Consider the following 17,624-nt stretch of genomic DNA (forward strand, 5'->3'; position numbering starts at 1 on the left):
AATAAATAAATAAAACGCGTAAAAAGTAAAATTTGAAAATGAAATAATAAAAAGCAGTTAAATAAATTTGAAGAAAAAATTAATTAGAATAAGCTCAGCTTTAGGCACGAGTTTTTCCTCGTCTTTGAACCGATCCTCGAAATTAGATGAACACCTCTTTTCCAATAAGCTAGTTATAGTTACCAAGGACGCCTCGGACACCAACTCTTCCTTGTGTAAATTAGTTATGGAACGTCCAATAACTAACCCTTACCGATCGAACAACCACGAAACGTTCGTGATTTAGAACTCCGACAGCTTTGCGTTCTAGAAGAGCCTAGCTCGAACCAATGCCCTCAACTACGTGGGACATTTAAATTCAGTTACTACTTCCCTTGACGAAACCAAACAGCAATCTCCACTTGGCACGCCAATATGTTCACAGAAAACCGATTAGAATCGTTCCTTTTAGAATTTCAACTGTACGTCTAACCACACTAAATCAAACGACGTCTTTTTTGACTTAATGTTGGTCTGACTTTGTGAGCGGATAAAATCATACTCTTAATCCGGAGAAATAATAAGTACTGGAATTTAGGAGTTAATTTGCTCGGGTTCGTAACTCACGGGTTTTGACGAGGCTAATTCCGACCTAAAGCTGAAAATGGATTTAGTTGGCTAAGGTTTGGGACATGTTGGTATTGGATAAATTAAATAAGGTAAAATGGGTGAAAGGATGGGTGACGTGATTGAGTATGGGGGCTGGAAAAATATATTAAAGTGGGGTGGTTGACTATTGGAAATGAAAAGGGAATTTGAAAAAGAAGTTGTAAATGGTAAGTGGTAACAAGCTGGAAATTTAGGAATTGAAAGTAAAAGAAACTAAAGACAACAAAATGCTACATGAGAATTAAAGAAAAGATTGCTTTCAAAGATGAGAGCTTGATTTATAACTTGATTGATGATTAAAATGAACAATGTAGCCTCTATTTCTACTAGTGGCATTGCTAAATTAAAAGCCAACTAGTATAGAAAATCAAGGAAAAATATTCCATGATATAAAAAATATCCCAAAATAGTCTCCCACTAAGTCAACAATTTCAGCTAATTATTCTTGGAAAATTTTTGCTTTGGCCCTCCTTCTTTGCTTCTTTCTTCATTCTAGCTCAATTGTTTCCTTTTTCTTCTATTTAGTCCCAAATTGCACACCTACACAAAATTCAACAAAAACATGGAAAAATTAGTGGTGCACTCTCATAAATTAACCAATTTAATTACATAAAATATGTAACTTTGGCATTTAATCAATTAGTATCATATTATTTAGGTTAGCTTAGCCATTAATTTGAGCATTAAATAGCAATTTAAATTTAACATGAAACATATTTAAATAAATGGATCGAATTGTAGAGACATGTAATTATTATATGGACAGTTTAGATGTGACCTAGGGTTAAAAAAATAGCCTTGTTTTTTTTTTTTTTAATTATTGGCACTTTTTATATATGTTTGATCCAAATTAAGTTGTTCATATAATAAGTATACACGTATTTATAATTTGATCTTTGTATATTAAATATACTCTATATGAAACTTGAAATAGCATTTAACACATAAACTAACAGTTAAGTTGACGAAATGATAGAACTGATACAATATTAATAGTTTAAAGACTCAATTAAAATATTTTAAAATTTTAATATCAGTTTAAATGAAAGTAACCCTACAAATTATATGATTTAATTTTAGATTTTGGAGATAAAACAAAACTAACACATCCAACTAAATTCATGGGACAATCATGTTGAAAAATAACCCAATTGATCTTTTGGCCACTAAAGATCTCCAACGACAAGACTCCAAAATTGTAAACATTCAATTTTTTCGAGAAATTGTATTCCATGACATACTCTGGTGACATATAACCACTGCAATTGATGGAATTAAAAGTTGTTTTTAGCATTTTTTTCTTTTAAAAAATACAAGTCAAAAGTGACATATGTAATTAGTATTTACTTACTATGTTCTAACAACTCTATTCGTATTAGCTTCGGATTAATTTCACCCAAAAATTCTAGCCATGTTGAAATCCAAAATCTTCGGATTCATATCTCAATCAAGTAGAATATTACTCACTTTTAAATTTCTATGAATGACACGTAATCTCGAGTGTCAATAAAGATAAAGAAGTCCTTGGAACAATCCTTTGAATGATGTTAAACCGTGACTTCCAATTCAATTGCTCTCTCTTAGTTGGATCTACATGGATGCACGTTACACTTAAATCTTAATTTTTTGGAAATGTATTACAGTGTCCGTGCATCAACTATAAATCTAAGAAAGTATTAACGAACTGAATAGAAAGAAGTCCAAGCTTTTGTTCGGCATGTATTTGTAGATCAGCATCTCTTCGCCAGCTTTAACGCAACAACCCAAAAGTCTAACAAGATTCATATGCTGAAGTTTAGCAATAAGAACGAGCTTGTTCTTGAGCTCGACAAGACCTTGTCCTGAACTCCTCGACAGCCTGTTCACTGCTATTTCTTCGTCATCGGGCAATTTCCCCTAATAAAACCGTTTTGCAAGTCGACAACCGGGAACCATGTTGCATGTAGCACCAGGCAAAAAGGCTGGTTTATTGGTATCGGACAATCTCCCTTCCTGTTTCAAATGCCAACTTGACATAGCCCCATTTAAAACCGAATAGCTGAAATAGCTCTCATTCTCATTCGAAACGTAGCTGAAGTTGTAGTTGTTTTGAGAAGCTGTGAAAGGAGACGTCAACCATACAATGTTTTTGAAGCATTGATAATTCATGTTCAAGGCGCCGCTCGTCCAAAACACCTCTCTGCAGCGTCTTGCGATTAGTTGATCGATGCCACAGCCATTTTTACCCCATGCAAGAGAAAAAGCTCCGGAAGCAGCAACAAAGTAAGTGTCCATTTTCAACCATTTTGGAAGTTTTCCCTAGCTTCACTCCACGCAGCAATGAGTCTGTAGGGAAATCAAAGCTTTCCTACAGGATTCCCCTGCTGGAACAGTCAGGATTCAACTCCGTCACTACAACATTCCCATCATCTTCTAAGGCAGCCGATGAGCTTCTCAAAGCTCAACCGGGATTCAGGACGATTGGATTCCCACAGTCTTGCATAATCATCAATAAACCATCTCCATCCATTGTGAAATTCCCACTGCGACCATAAACTGGACTGGCTCAGTTAGCCACCCACACCGTGCCAGCTTCATTGTACCTTAATGGCAAGTAATGTTAATCATTGTTTCGGAATCAACAAAACATACAAAATCTAACCTGAATCTCCCATTAGCCGAAACAAGGGAGTCTTCAAGCCCGATCAATCCATCAGGTATAATGGTGTCACTTTGTGCATGCGATAGGTAAAACCCGATTGATCATTTAAACAACACCAAATCAAATAAAATCACATTTGTAATGTGCCTGGATTTGAATTTCAACATCTATAATCCATTTACTTATCTCAAAAAACCGATTAGTCATCGTATTTTACAAAATTTTGCTTTTTGATAATTGCAAAACTCTAATCTGTGTTGACAGGTGTTCAGACAAGGTCAGTACATGGTTCTTGATGTTTATGTTCCTCTGATTTTTCAGCTATTACAAAACACAAAAGGGATTAACAAACTAATAAAAAAATCTAAGTTCAAGTGAATTACCCCTTTTCTTTTTTACAAATCAGTACCCGAAACTCAGATTTCTTTTCGAGTCACTTCGGAATTTCCCTCAACTCTTGTTTCCTTGATTCTGAAGATTTTGGTTATCTTCTAATAACCGGTCGTACTCGAGTAGTAAATCAGCCGATTGTTTTTGGAGTGAAGCAACGTGTGCTTCGGCAGTTTCGATCTTTCTGTCTTTCTCTTCAGATTCAGACTTTAGCTTTTTCAAATTTTGTGATAGAGTTGAAATTTCTTCTTTCAGTTTCTTAATCTCCAAGGACGCTTTATCATCCTTCTCTTTAAGCTGCTTTCTCTCTTCATGAAGACGTTGGACTTCCTCTGTTGAAGATCCGATGCTACTCCTCAACCTGATAAGTTTTTTAATGTAATGGTGAATACGATCAATTATGAACCCAAGGAATAGGGTGAAACCTACAAGAACAAGTTCAGACGGTCAAATACGGAGGATCTACTCAATATTACATATGAAGCTAATACCAATGGCTAAGCAATTCTCGTTACTTTCAGGTCAAGCAATAACAGAGAAATATATAGCAATGTGGTAAATTGATAAGTAATACCACGAAGTCATGAAAGGTGATGCACCGGCATCATTTGACTGCTCAGACTGGAGCTAAAGAATGGTAAAAGAAACGAGAAACCAAGGCATCATCAAAGACCTTAAAACAATGAAAATAATCGGAACAACCAGACACCTTCAGCAGTTGATCACATTTCCCCCTGATATAAATTAAAGAGGATATGGCTTCCAAAGTAAAAGAGTGACAACTGGAACGGAAATTTGACCACAAACTCGCAATTTAATGAAAAATACTATCATCTTATCAGTGGCTGCACCCTGAAAAACTTATCGGTTCTACACACACAAGCGAAAGATACACATGAACTTGTTTGTTTACCATACGTAGCATATGACTATTGCAAAGAAATGAACTGAAAACAAGCATCGTTCGATCTTTATTACTTCCTATTCAAGCAAACAAAGCACCCATCTTGTGAAAGATAAAGATGAGTATGTTTGGTTTACCATATGTACCACATAACCTTGACATGCTAACAGTTGACCACTCACTAATCAATACAATATTCCTCGTATAATTCACATTATATGCACTTTTTCAGCGAAAAGTTGCATACATTCAAGCAAAAGAGCGTTAAATTTGAGAGAACTGTTTTCAAATCCTTAACAGCAAACACCTTGAACCAAATGCATTGCATGGTAATATAGCTTTGTACTGTTTAATTTTAACCAAAGGAGTTCATTACAAGACATATAAGAGCATATAAGTCACAAGACGATGTTACGGTTCATAGCGAGAATAGTCCAGTCAGTTTGGTTACATATACATAAGCTTATTTAAGCTGACTATTTCAGAACACTACACGGAGAACAAAAACACAAATGCAGCAATGTTAGACGTGTCTCTTTTGTTATTCTAGAATGTGCTAATAGATGATTGTGTTAGATCTATGACATCTAACCGTCCACCAGAAACAGCGAATGAATGAAAAGATCCACCAAGATATTCTTGGTATGGAAACACATGTATGTGGATGCGAGGCACAAAGGAAAAACAGAAGAAACATATATTGTTGTTCCAATTCTTCATTTTTCCTTTAGTATCTATGTTTGACACATATCCATATCCTCCAAATATAGGAAAAAGCTTTTAAAATTAAACATACCGTAGCTAGACATACACCCCTATTCAACACTCACACCCGAATTTAACACTTGTTAAAAGAATGCAGTAATGCACCACCAGTAACCATCATTTACTGCCTTTAATAAACTGATATGCAATCATTTCCAGCCCTTTTGACTAAGCTACTTTTCCTTTCATTATGAATATCAATGGACTGGATAAAAGTAGCATGGAGACACTTGTACTAGAAGTCAGATTGCATTTTGCCCCCTCCACTCAAAAAAGGGGCAAATTAGTCCCCATTTATAGATCAAAGAGCAAATTGGTCCTTTTGTTAAAAATTCTATCCACTTCTACTATTAAAAATTAGTTCCTATACGTCGAATACATAACATGTCATGTATAATTGTTTCGTTATTCTATCAGCAAAACCAGTTTTTAATGGTAGAACTTGATGAATTTTTTACTAAAAATGACTAATTTACTCTTTAATCTAAGCTTACAGGTACTAATTTGCCTATTTTTTTAAGTAAATGAGGCAAAATGCAATCTGAATCCTTGGAGTGTTTTTGCCTATTTGTAACTAACACACTACATTTTAGCAGGAAAATGAAAAACACTAAATAATTTTTTGCTAAACCAATCTAAATTCCAAGAGATTCATACAACACACAAGTAAATTGAATATGGGTTAATGTTGAAAAATGAAATGCAATATTAACGCCCCCCCCCCCGGCGGGCGAAAAGAAAAACCTAGAATTCAGCTGAAATACTAACATGAGGGGGAGCAAAAAAGGCATACCAATGAGTGAAGCTTCAAGCAAGTGAGTTCTCCAAAGAACTTGATCCATAGGTGACATAGTACCAAGCTTAGCACCTTTGTTTTGGATCTTTAAAATGCTCATAAAACTTGATAAAAGGATTGCAGACATGGTGCCAGCAATGGTTTTCACAGTTGCAGGACCTTTCCCCATTTTTAACTGATCTAAGCTCTTTATAACAAGTTCTCTTAAAGGACCAATCTTTACCAATAAAAGGAATGCCATTAGACCTTCCGCAAAGAGAACCAAAAACAATAACTGAATCATCTCCACGAAAAAAAAAAGGAATTGATTGTGAAAGTTGAAAAATTCAGCAAGAAACCACTAAGACCAAAAAACCCACTTCAGTGAAGTAGGCTAAAGATCTGCATACTTAGCCCAAAGTAAAAGAAGAAGCCATTTTTGAATAAATTTACTGCAACTTTGTTTTGACAAGCTGAATTATTAATTAATATAATGGACTTTACTTTTCTTAAGGTGAAAAAGGGTAAAAAGAAACATGAAAAGAAGCCAATTTTTTCTTTGGTTTAAGCATAAATTATGGCACTTTTTCTTTTAATGAGAGACAGGACATTGGAAGTCTAAAAGTCTAGATAATAATCATATGTTGGGTCTAATTATTCTGTTAATGTTTAGAAATATGTTAGAAAATTTTTTAGAAGATAGATTGGTTTTTTTAAAATTTATCGATTTATATTAGTTTTTAGAGAGAGAAAGTAAAACGTGTTTTATAGGGTATGTTTTTAATCACGTCAGTTGAAATTGCGTCCTACAATACGCGTTTTTACTAAAAATTGATAGGTTACTTTTTTTATTCAAGTGGTTAAATGTTAGTATTTCTCACGTTTGATTTCTCTCCTATTCAAATTTGTACTTTTTATTTCATGTTATTTTAAGCTCTTTTTTCTTAATTAATATTTTTGATACATTAACTATTTTTGTTAAATGGCTATATAATTATGACTTTATCCTTAAATCTTAAGTTTAATTTCATTTATAAACATTTTAATATATTCTTTTTTTATTTTAGGTTGTTTCAAAAAAAATTAATTAATATTTATAATTAATGAATATATTGTTTTCAAAAAAAATTATTTTTAATTAATAAGTCTTTTATTTATAAGATCAAATAATAAATATGTAATTATTTTTAAAAAATATCAACTAATTTTTTAGATATATTTTTCTTTATATGTCAAATATTCATTTTTTTTCCTATACTCAGGGGTATGGTTATTTTTAATATTATAAAATCAAATAATTATTTCAAATATCATTGTTTTTCATCTACATTGTGGGTATGATATTTCAAATATTTTTATATGTGAAATATTTCAAATAATTGTTTCAAATACATATAATATGTCAATATACTACTCATGATATGGATTGAAAAATAAATATTACACATATAAGAAACAACATGAAATAAAAAATACATGTTAAAATACTTATAAAAGGAATTAAACTTAAGACTCAAGGATAAAATTACAATTATCTAGCCATCTAACTAAAATAGCTTAAAACAACATGAAAATAAAAATATGAGCAGAAACGAAATCGAATTTGAGACTCAAGGATAAAAGTTCTAACATATAACTATTTATCAATTTTCACTGAAAAAGCTTTTTCAACTAATGTGGCTGAAAGTCATTCCCTCTCAAAAAATAACACAGATCGATAAATTAAAAAAAGGCATAATTTTTTAAATAAGTCGAGAAATGGATTTGGGCCACTTAAAATCTAATCCGAACTTTCAAAACAACACAAATTTTCTATAATTTTCTTATATATAAATTTTTAAAATTTTTAAAATTTGTTATACTTTTAGTAAGTTTTTATAACTTTTTTTATTAATTTTTATAGATTTTGTATCATTTAAATGATTTTATATAATTTTCTATAATTTATAAATTTTTATAATATCTATTTAATATTTTCTTATTTTTTCATGACATGTTAATAATTTTTATAATATTTGATAGTTTTTAAATATATATTTAAAACTTTATGATATTTAATACTTTTTATAGATTTTCTATAAATTTCCAATTTTTATAATATTTTAATAAAATTTTGGATAATTTTTTATAATAATTTTAATTTTTCCATTTTAATTATTTTATATAATTTCCTAGAACTTCTAACAGATTTCAATAATTTTTATAAATTTTTGAAATTTTTTATATAATCCCTACAAATCAATTAAACTCCCGTAAAAAATTTTAAAAAAATAATTAAGTCATCTACGTTAATATTTTTACATGTTAGCCGCCACATTATCAAAATTTTCATCTCAATTGTTACTTTACCTATCATGTTGCCCATCATGTCACTTGCCATGTTAGCACTTAACGGTGCGTTAGGGGCCTTAATAGAAAAGACAATTTAAAACATCCAATTGATTATTATTTTTGGATTAAGGGCCCAACTGATTGCACCTTTCAACCAGAAATCCAAATTAATTTTCAAATTATTTTTAAAGATAAATACTAAAAAATAATTAATAGATTTAGTTTTAAAATTTTATTATTTATCCACCAATAGATTTGATATTCTATGATTAGAAAATGTATAGTGGCAATTACTCATTTGCGTTTAAAGTTGATAATAATTTAATCAGCAAAGCATTCAAAATAATAATAATTTCAAAAAGCCACAAAATTATGGTATACAAATATACTCTGTAAATCAAACAATCATATTTATTTCCAGAAGAAAGAACTTTATCCAATAATTAATGTTACAAGTGGAGAACATATGCTTTTTTTCCCTTTAGAATAAGTAAACTAATATTTAATATATATATTATTTTTTATCAACAGAAAAAAAAATACATTAAAATAAAAAAAATTAAAAATCTGAATTTTTTTAAAATTATAACTACAATCACTAAAATCAACTTCCACAAAATACAATCTTATTGATAATTGAAATATGTTCAAAATTATAAATTATAATGTGATTTTTTTATTATTAAAAATAGATATTTTAAGAAGGGTCAATAATTGAAGGGATGTCTAAAGAACAGCAGCCGACAAACAGATAAAAATTAAAAAGAAATACATGAATATTATATATATTATATTAAAATATCTATTAATATTAAAAATCTACACGCTATTCTAGTGAAAATAAAAAATTTAAAATATAAATATATGTTAAAAAATCACATCCAATAAATAATGAAATATGTAGTTTGAAATTAATTAATAATTTTCTAAATCTGTATGTTATTAAAATAAAAAACTTTTAAGTTAGTGCCGAATTAACTTATGACACCAACTCAAACTGATACAGGTAATAAAACTAATATGTATAAATATATTTAAAAAGGTCTTGACTAACTGGTAACTTAAATGTTTTATTAATGCAATTGACGTGAATTCACATCCTACAATAAAAATATTTTTATTGGTTTTTTAAGTGGAAATATTAAAATATCTTCGAATAATATTACTTATTTTAATTATAGAATGACATTCCTGTAACTGTCTAACTGAGTCGGTAATCCGATTGAGGGTGACATTCTCTTAGTTAGGAGCTTAAATAATAATATAGATTGTTTTTAAATATGTCAGAGTTGTGTGACCCAAATTATTGTTAAATAAATAAAATACAGTGACAAAATAGGGGATTTGTGGGGGGGCGAAGGTCGAGGGCCATAGAAGTAGAATTCGTATAAAATTACTCTTATTCTATTTGGCATTGATTGTACAAGTAGAATCCATATAGAACTACTCTCCTTATATTTTACATTGATTAGAATAATATTTTTCAACCAATAAATAAATGTAGTCGGAACTCCTATTGTATTATTCGAATTTCAACATTAGTGAATTTTTTTCTCCTTTACCCGTGATTTTTTTTCCCCAAAAGGGTTTCTACATTATAATTACAAATCATAAATAATACATGTTCCACCAATTATAATTAAAATCAATTTAATAAAAAGCATATCGAATTGAAAATGACCCACATGGTTTAACTTAAATGCAAATTACTTTGAGGTTTGAAATATGTTATAGATCCTTATACACTTTAAAAATTTTAAAATTTAGTCTTTATACTTTTATTTTTAGAAATTTAGTCTCTCAACTTTTTAGATTTAAAAATTCAAATTTAATTGTTAAAACATTACATTCTTTTTGTTAAATTTATTGGTATAATATTTTGAAATAAAAAAATGATACTTATCCGGTAATAATGTAACTACAGAAATGACGTTGTAATGAACATGAATTTAAGAAAATACTTTTAACATTATTAAAAGTTGAACCTAAATTTTGACATTTGAAAAATAAAAAAACTAAATTTCAAAAATAAAAATATAAGAACTAAATTATAAATTTACTAAAAATATAGAAATTTATAACAAACTTCAAACTTTTAAAATCAATATTATTAAAGTTAAACTTTAAAAACATTGTTATTAAGATTAAACCAATTGGATAATACGTAAATTGGGATAAAGGAATCGAACAAACCTTTAAACAAACAACTTGGATTCGATAAAAACCAAAATAAAAAAACAAATGATTAAACCAATTAAGCTGGTTTCTAATTTTTAAATAATTTATTAATTTTTATAATTTTTAATTAATCAACTAATGTATACAGATTATAAAAGATTGCTTAAAATCCAAAGCACAACCTAGTTGGCAACATAATTGATATTAATAAACATGGAGAAAGACAGACACAGACAAGTTGACAAGTCAGCCGCCAATAGAATTAAACGGCGTTAAATTTTGGACTCCTTTTTAACAGTTTAGCCAGCAAAGCCGAGCCTTTATAAACTCTTGCTACTTCCAGCACAAAAAATGACTCCTTCCACTCCCCAACGACAGCATAAATTTAGATGAAGACGTTAATGCATTGGTGTGGAAGGAGAGAAAACTTTGCCTACGGTTTGGGTTTTTGAGAGAGACATCTGAAACTAAGAAGGAACAGAGATTTTTATTACAGAGAGATAAAAAAAAAGACCAAAAGAAAAAATAGAAGAGAGTGAAAGGTCAAACTTTATCAATGGCGTGGGTCAACGGTTGATAACCCTCTTTCTCTCATTTAAAAAAAAAATCTCTAAATTCTCTCTCTTTCTTTAGCTATCTTTGAATTTCATTCGAAGGGTTCTTAAAAAATTTATTTGATAACAAAGTAGCTTCTTTTTATTGGGAATTCTGGGATTCTTTCTCAAGTTTGCTGAGAGAGAAAGAAATGGCAGTAAGTTTTTTTTTTTTAATCTTTATTGTGTTTTGGTTTAGTTTACGGTACTTTTCTGTTTGTTTCCCGAGAAAATTTCAAATAAGCTGAGAATTATGGAATTCATTTTATCAAAAACTCTTGTTTTAGTTCTTTATTATATGATCTATTGATTTGGAGATGTGAACTTAGGATTGTTTGAGATTCTGGTCTTTTATTTTCTTGCCTTTTAATTGGTTGAATGAACTTGCGCATCACTTGTATGTGAATATTCTGATCTGGGTATATTTTGTATTCTTCTCTTATGGATCAAATTGCCTTGCACAAATTTATGGGTTTTTTAGTTTGATAATGCAAATAAAACTCAAACCACAAAATAATGTGGATTAAATTGATTAAAAGAAAAAAAGTTGGAGACAATGAGCTATTTAAGTTCCATCTTCTTAAGAGTGTTCATCCAAAACTAATTTGAATATAGGGTTTTGGGTATTTGTAACACATTATATGTTATCTCTTTTCTCTTTATTTAATCTTTTTTTTTCAACTAATTTATGAACAATCATTGAGTTGTCATTTCGGTTTTGATTTCGGTTTCGGTTTTAGCAACGATCTCATGTACCCAAGTTTGGCAATTGGGAGGGTGAAGAAGATGTTCCTTACACAGCTTATTTTGACAAGGCTCGTAAGGGTCGAACCGGAGGGAAGATTGTGAATCCGAATGATCCCCAAGAGAATCCGGACTTGCGTCGTGATTATGTGGCTCCAAATAAAGCTCCTCCGGCTCCGAGAACGAAACCGGAAGCAGATGAACTGGTAGGAGATGGACCTGTTAGAAGGGGACATGAGCGTGGAAGGAGCAGGGATGAAGGTGACTTCAAACAGTACGCCGACTCTCCGGTACGTCATGACAATGTCAACCGTAGAGCTCTGGGGGACAGTACACCTACACGTTATGGTCGTGAGGCTCCTAGACAAGGTACGAGACCAAAGGTTGGATCCGAAAACAGCATAGAGAAGTCACCACTCCATCACCAGGCTCGGGTTGCAGGGAGAGGTACCATGGCATCACCTGCATATGAAGCAAAGACTTTGTACGATAGTAGCCACGGCACTCCCGGGAGATCCAAAATGAGGCCAAATACTCGAAGCGATGAAAGTGTAATTTCTCTTCTCCATGTCATTTCATTTAAACCTTGTTGTTGTCTTAAAACTTGTTGCTAATGAACTGATTTCCAATACATTAGCCTGATGAAGGTGCTGCTGTTCCGAAATTCGGTGATTGGGACGAGAATAATCCGGCATCAGCTGATGGTTATACTCACATTTTCAATAAGGTGCGAGAAGAAAGGAACAATGGGGGCAAGACACCAGGCATGCCAGGTGAGCAATCTCCGTACCGTACCACTCGGAACCGGAAACAAGCTAACAGCAATGCTAAGGTACATTGTTCAGGAACCTGTCCAAATACCGCGTTTCTACGAATCTTATATAAATTCCTAATTATATTTGCATTTCTTGCATACACTTTTTTCCTACAGAGTTGCTGCCTTCCATGGTGCCGAAAATGAGTCCAGTCAAATACTGTAAATACATCGAAGGCTCCTTCGAAACAGAGTAATCTCTGTCAAAGCGAGGTTTATTATATCCACTTGTGTGCCTTTTCTCTTTGATGATAAACACTGTATTCTATTTGGTGAACCTTTTTCTTTCTCGGTTATTTTATCGGTGTTGAACTTCCTTTTTTCGTTCGTTATGTTATTATCCGGCACTTGGGTAAGCATAGAGTGCAACTAGTGTTTAGGTCTTAAAATCTAAGTTTAGTGTCTGGTGGTTCTCCATGTTCAATTTAATGTAAACTAAGCATTGAATGTAGTTAAATAATTAACAAATATTTTGAAGAAATGTGTATGTAACTTGTGTTTTGCTAGTTTAATGCAGTTTTTTATTAGTTGAAACTGATTTTAACTGTTTTTCGGTTCAATGGATCTGCTAGCATGAGTTTTTATTTATTACGTGTAGATTACGATAAAAAGTATTCTCCATTTCAGCAACTCAAAGGCTCGGCAACCTCATCTAGTAGGTTTCTTTCTCCATTCGGTACGACCTCGGTTTATTTCCCGCCCATCACTGGACAATCTCAAGAGATGCAAAAACCGATGACAATCGTGATCATCTTCTCTTGTAGTTGCAGTCGCAGTTGCAGACCCATTTGTTCCCACTGATACCATTTTGGAACCCTCTGTTAGTTCCAGACCGGTAAGTGAATCAACCACATTGTACTGTTGGCATTCCCGTCGGTAATCCAACGTGATAGCTTGCAGTTCATGCGTGTCGATAATCTCTTTCGGTATGCTCTGGCCGTACAGACATGCATCATCGTTAGCTTACAAAAACCAAATCAGTTTTGGACATTGAAAGATCAGCTCGAGAACCCATCCGATATAGGTTACGTCGTTGACATGCTGGTTCATGTCAAGATCAGCTCGTCTTGGCTGCGAAATTTTAAAGGAACATTAAGACTTCCGACAACGAATACACGCTTATTATTGTTCGGCTCGTCATGTTGAGATCTTACCTTAAGTCCTAGCTTGGAATACCGAACAGGATCTTCTAATTTAGCAATCCTTTTCAAACTCTTATTGTTCTTCTCCGAAAACGCTAATCTGTAAACACGAGCATCACACAAATGATACTGATACAATTTCTGAGTCGAAGGAAAACGCATACCGAGGTTCTCGTGGACAGAAGACGAGATATTCTTCCTTGACATCATCACTAACTTTTTGCATCCGTCTCGTGTCCTGGTTCATCATCACCCATTTGCTGCCATATGAGATTGACTTCATGTTATAAATCTTCTAATGTGCAAAGAAAAGGCAAAAGAGGTGCTGAAGATGAACCTCGTAGCTCTGCCGAAAACTTCACCAGTAGCGACGTCGTTTAGGATCCAATCCCTACGGGTTCCGATTCTTCCCTCATTTTGACACCATGTTTCAATTTCGATCACATCCCTCCTACAGCACAAAACCGACGTCAAACCATGAACCGAGAACATGAAGAAATGTCGGGTTAAGTTTAGATAAAGATGGGTACCAAGCAGGGTACTTGTATACTTCAATGTGCATGCGAGCAGTCACCCATATGAGATGCAATTTTCTCATGGTAGGACTGGTACCAAACCCATCTGTTGAAAATCCAACACTTTGAGCATGGTTACTTCCAACCTCCTGCAATTCATAAAAATAAAAAAATAAAATAAAATATGTCATAGGTTCTAGTACTCTTCACAAATCAGAATTTAGTCCTTATACTTTTATTTTCATGAATTGAGACCCTTTACTTTTAAGATTTCAAAATTTAAATTCAATTGCTAATATTTCAATATTTCACTGGGTAACCATGTAACTAAAAAAAATAATGTTGTAATAAACTTGAATTTAATAAAATAATTTTAACAGTATTAATAGTTGAATCTAAATTTTGAAATCTGAAAAGTAGAGGGACTAGATTCTTGAAAATAAAAGTACAAGGATTAACTTCCAAAATGTTTGAAGAGTGTAGGGAATTATGGCAAATATTAACCAAAACGAAAATATATATGAAAATGTGGTAGGGTTTCATTTAGGGTTAATATATCGTATGATACTATATTTGATTTTACTATTCAATTTGGTACATGAGTTTTTTTTTCTTCTCAACTTGGCATTGATTCGGAGCAGCATGTTAGGCTTATTGACCCGTGAACCAGTACAAATCGATTAAATTGGATTAAAAATTAGTTTAATCAATGATCTGATTGGTTCAACCACTGATCTGATTCTAAAACCTTGTCGAAACCGGACTTTGTAAAAAGAAAATAGAAAATAAAAGGATACCTGCAATAAATTAGCAATGGTTTCAATAGTGGCAATTTTGTCAATCCCAACCTCAAAACCTCTAATAATAAACTTTTCTTTGTAAGAGAACCCATCTTCCGTCAATCCACCCAACCGGAGCCGGTTAACCAAACTCGACCCGACCTGTTGCTGGCACGACATAACGGCTTGAACCGGCGTCAGGCTGAATTCCGAGGAGGAGGGAGAGCAGGAGACTACGGCGCGTGGGCTCTGCCGACGAGACGCAAGTGGGCCAAGTAAACCCACAAACCTACATTGAGCCAAGGCCTGATTTAGGTCCGTCACATTACAATAAGGAAACTTCAACATCTCTCTCGCTTTGCTTTTTCCCAACAACGTAGAGACCTTTTAGTTTCATTTTATATTATTTGCAAGTCATTGTATTCTTCATAAATTTAAAATTTAGTTTATATATTTTTATTTTTAGAAATTTAGTTAATTTACTTTTCACATTTCAAAAATTAAGTTCAATTATTAACAAAAGAGTTAAAATTAATTTATTAAATTCAGGTTTATTACAACATTTTCTTAGTTATATTGCTACTGAGGTTTTTTCTTTTTCTTTTTTTTTTAATTTCAAAATGTCACATTAGAAAATTTAACAATGGTAGTAGTTGAATTTGATACTAGATGGACTAAATTCACAGAAATAAAAGTATAAAGACTAAATTATTAATTTATGTAGAGTACAAGAACCTATGACATATTTTAACCTTATTTATTTGATACTTATGGGACTAGGGGATCTAGTCAGTGGTTTATAATTGACATTGGGTTTGCATATAAATTACGGCATTACCATTTGTCACACATAATCCATGTTCATGAAACAATTATTATTTTGTTTTGGCAAAATTATGATGTTAGTCTCTCCCATATGCTAAAATTTAAAATTTAAGCCATATTTGATGGGTTATTGACAAAATTAAATTAATTAAAAATTAATATTTTAACGATTTAATTTTAATACATATTAAATAATCTACAATAAGAAATCACATGATAGAATTTTTTATAAAAAATATAAAAAATGATAAGTAAATAGTGAGTTGCTTATCACTTAATAAAGAATATCTTCAATTAATTTTAAAGTATACTTTTTTATAATAATAAAATTTATATTTATTAAATAATTTAATTATATTTTGTACTTAATTTTAATTAATGTATCAAACATATGATATAATTTAAATTCAATATTTAATTAGGGGCAAATCCAATTTTTTAAGGCAATAATAAATTTTTAAAAAATAGAAATATATTCACTTTTATAATATAATTAATTAATTCAATCAAAAAGCAGCCAAACTATTTTGAAATAAATATTTTTAAAATAATGCCCCATTCTAACTCATTATACTGACATTAATATTTTAAGATGAATAATAATTTTTTTTAAAAAAAATCAACGTTAATATATAATTAAAAAATATTAATCATTTAAACTAACTAAAAACATTATAAATAACATCATCAAATCATTATGTAATAATATTGTGAATGAATATAATATAAGATTTGATTCACGTAGTCATAGTTTTGTCGTGAGTCGTTTTTTTTCGTGCTTTGTTTGTTAGCTGAAGGTGGTCTGAAGTTACACGTGATTGATTTTGTATTTTTGTAATTTTAAAATTAATATTATATTCAATACCAATTTATTTCTCCATTTTAATATATTAAATATTGTTAGTAAATTTACGTTTTAATTATTTAACTTTAAAAATTATAAAATGATTATTCAAAAATTTTTATTTAAATTCCCAAACTGCTAAAATCATTGTTGTATGGTTTCTTTTATTCGCATTGTCATGAACTTATGAACTAAAATTCAAATTTTTTTTCTCTAATCTTTAAAATTAATTATCATATCGACTTGAATTTAAGATATGTTTTTTTCATTGATGAATATTGATTCATCCGATTGCCGAATCATCACTCGAAACTCATTAATTGGACTTAAAAAAAAACCTTAACAATTCAATGATTTTTTTGCAACTTTTTAAAATTAAATGACCAAAAATATAAATGGCATTGGTTGTATTTTACCTATACTAAATTATATAAACTAGGAGTGAGTGCCAGACTGAATTGAATGAAAAATTTTTGAGCCAATCAAGTTTATAAGCTTTATTTTGTAAATTTTCAAATTGAGTAGAGTGAAATAAAATTTAAGTCGAGTCAAATTAAGTGAAATTGTAACACCCCCTAACCCACATCCGTCACTGGAATAAGGTTTCGAAGCATTACCGAAACTTATCGATCAAACAGACATAAATTTATACATTGATATCACATAATATTCAGGTAAAAACCAGTTAAATTCATACATAATGTCACTTATTTGAGCCCTCGAGGCCCAAAATACG

At 31.0% G+C, this 17,624-nt stretch overlaps 3 protein-coding genes across 3 annotated transcripts; 1 reads left to right on the forward strand and 2 right to left on the reverse strand.

Annotated features, from left to right (window-relative positions):
• Nucleotides 1-2,095: 2,095 nt before the first annotated feature.
• Nucleotides 2,096-6,592, reverse strand: LOC107962809 (uncharacterized). Its single transcript, XM_016899335.2, has 2 exons — nucleotides 6,142-6,592; nucleotides 2,096-4,104 (listed from the first exon to the last, which is right to left on the reverse strand). The coding sequence occupies exons 1-2, from the start codon at nucleotides 6,425-6,427 to the stop codon at nucleotides 3,740-3,742; spliced, it is 651 nt and encodes a 216-aa protein (XP_016754824.1). The 5' UTR covers nucleotides 6,428-6,592; the 3' UTR covers nucleotides 2,096-3,739.
• A 4,393-nt stretch (nucleotides 6,593-10,985) lies between these two features.
• Nucleotides 10,986-13,264, forward strand: LOC107962808 (RPM1-interacting protein 4). The gene is made up of 4 exons (XM_016899334.2): nucleotides 10,986-11,383; nucleotides 11,966-12,520; nucleotides 12,607-12,801; nucleotides 12,901-13,264. The coding sequence occupies exons 1-4, from the start codon at nucleotides 11,378-11,380 to the stop codon at nucleotides 12,928-12,930; spliced, it is 786 nt and encodes a 261-aa protein (XP_016754823.1). The 5' UTR covers nucleotides 10,986-11,377; the 3' UTR covers nucleotides 12,931-13,264.
• Nucleotides 13,265-13,281: 17 nt separating this feature from the next.
• Nucleotides 13,282-15,701, reverse strand: LOC107962807 (oleoyl-acyl carrier protein thioesterase 1, chloroplastic). The gene is made up of 7 exons (XM_016899332.2): nucleotides 15,238-15,701; nucleotides 14,456-14,589; nucleotides 14,263-14,376; nucleotides 14,090-14,185; nucleotides 13,938-14,025; nucleotides 13,786-13,854; nucleotides 13,282-13,716 (listed from the first exon to the last, which is right to left on the reverse strand). The coding sequence occupies exons 1-7, from the start codon at nucleotides 15,565-15,567 to the stop codon at nucleotides 13,432-13,434; spliced, it is 1,116 nt and encodes a 371-aa protein (XP_016754821.1). The 5' UTR covers nucleotides 15,568-15,701; the 3' UTR covers nucleotides 13,282-13,431.
• Nucleotides 15,702-17,624: the final 1,923 nt, after the last annotated feature.

Source organism: Gossypium hirsutum, chromosome D08 (assembly GCF_007990345.1).
Source record: "Gossypium hirsutum isolate 1008001.06 chromosome D08, Gossypium_hirsutum_v2.1, whole genome shotgun sequence".
NCBI lineage: Eukaryota > Viridiplantae > Streptophyta > Magnoliopsida > Malvales > Malvaceae > Gossypium > Gossypium hirsutum.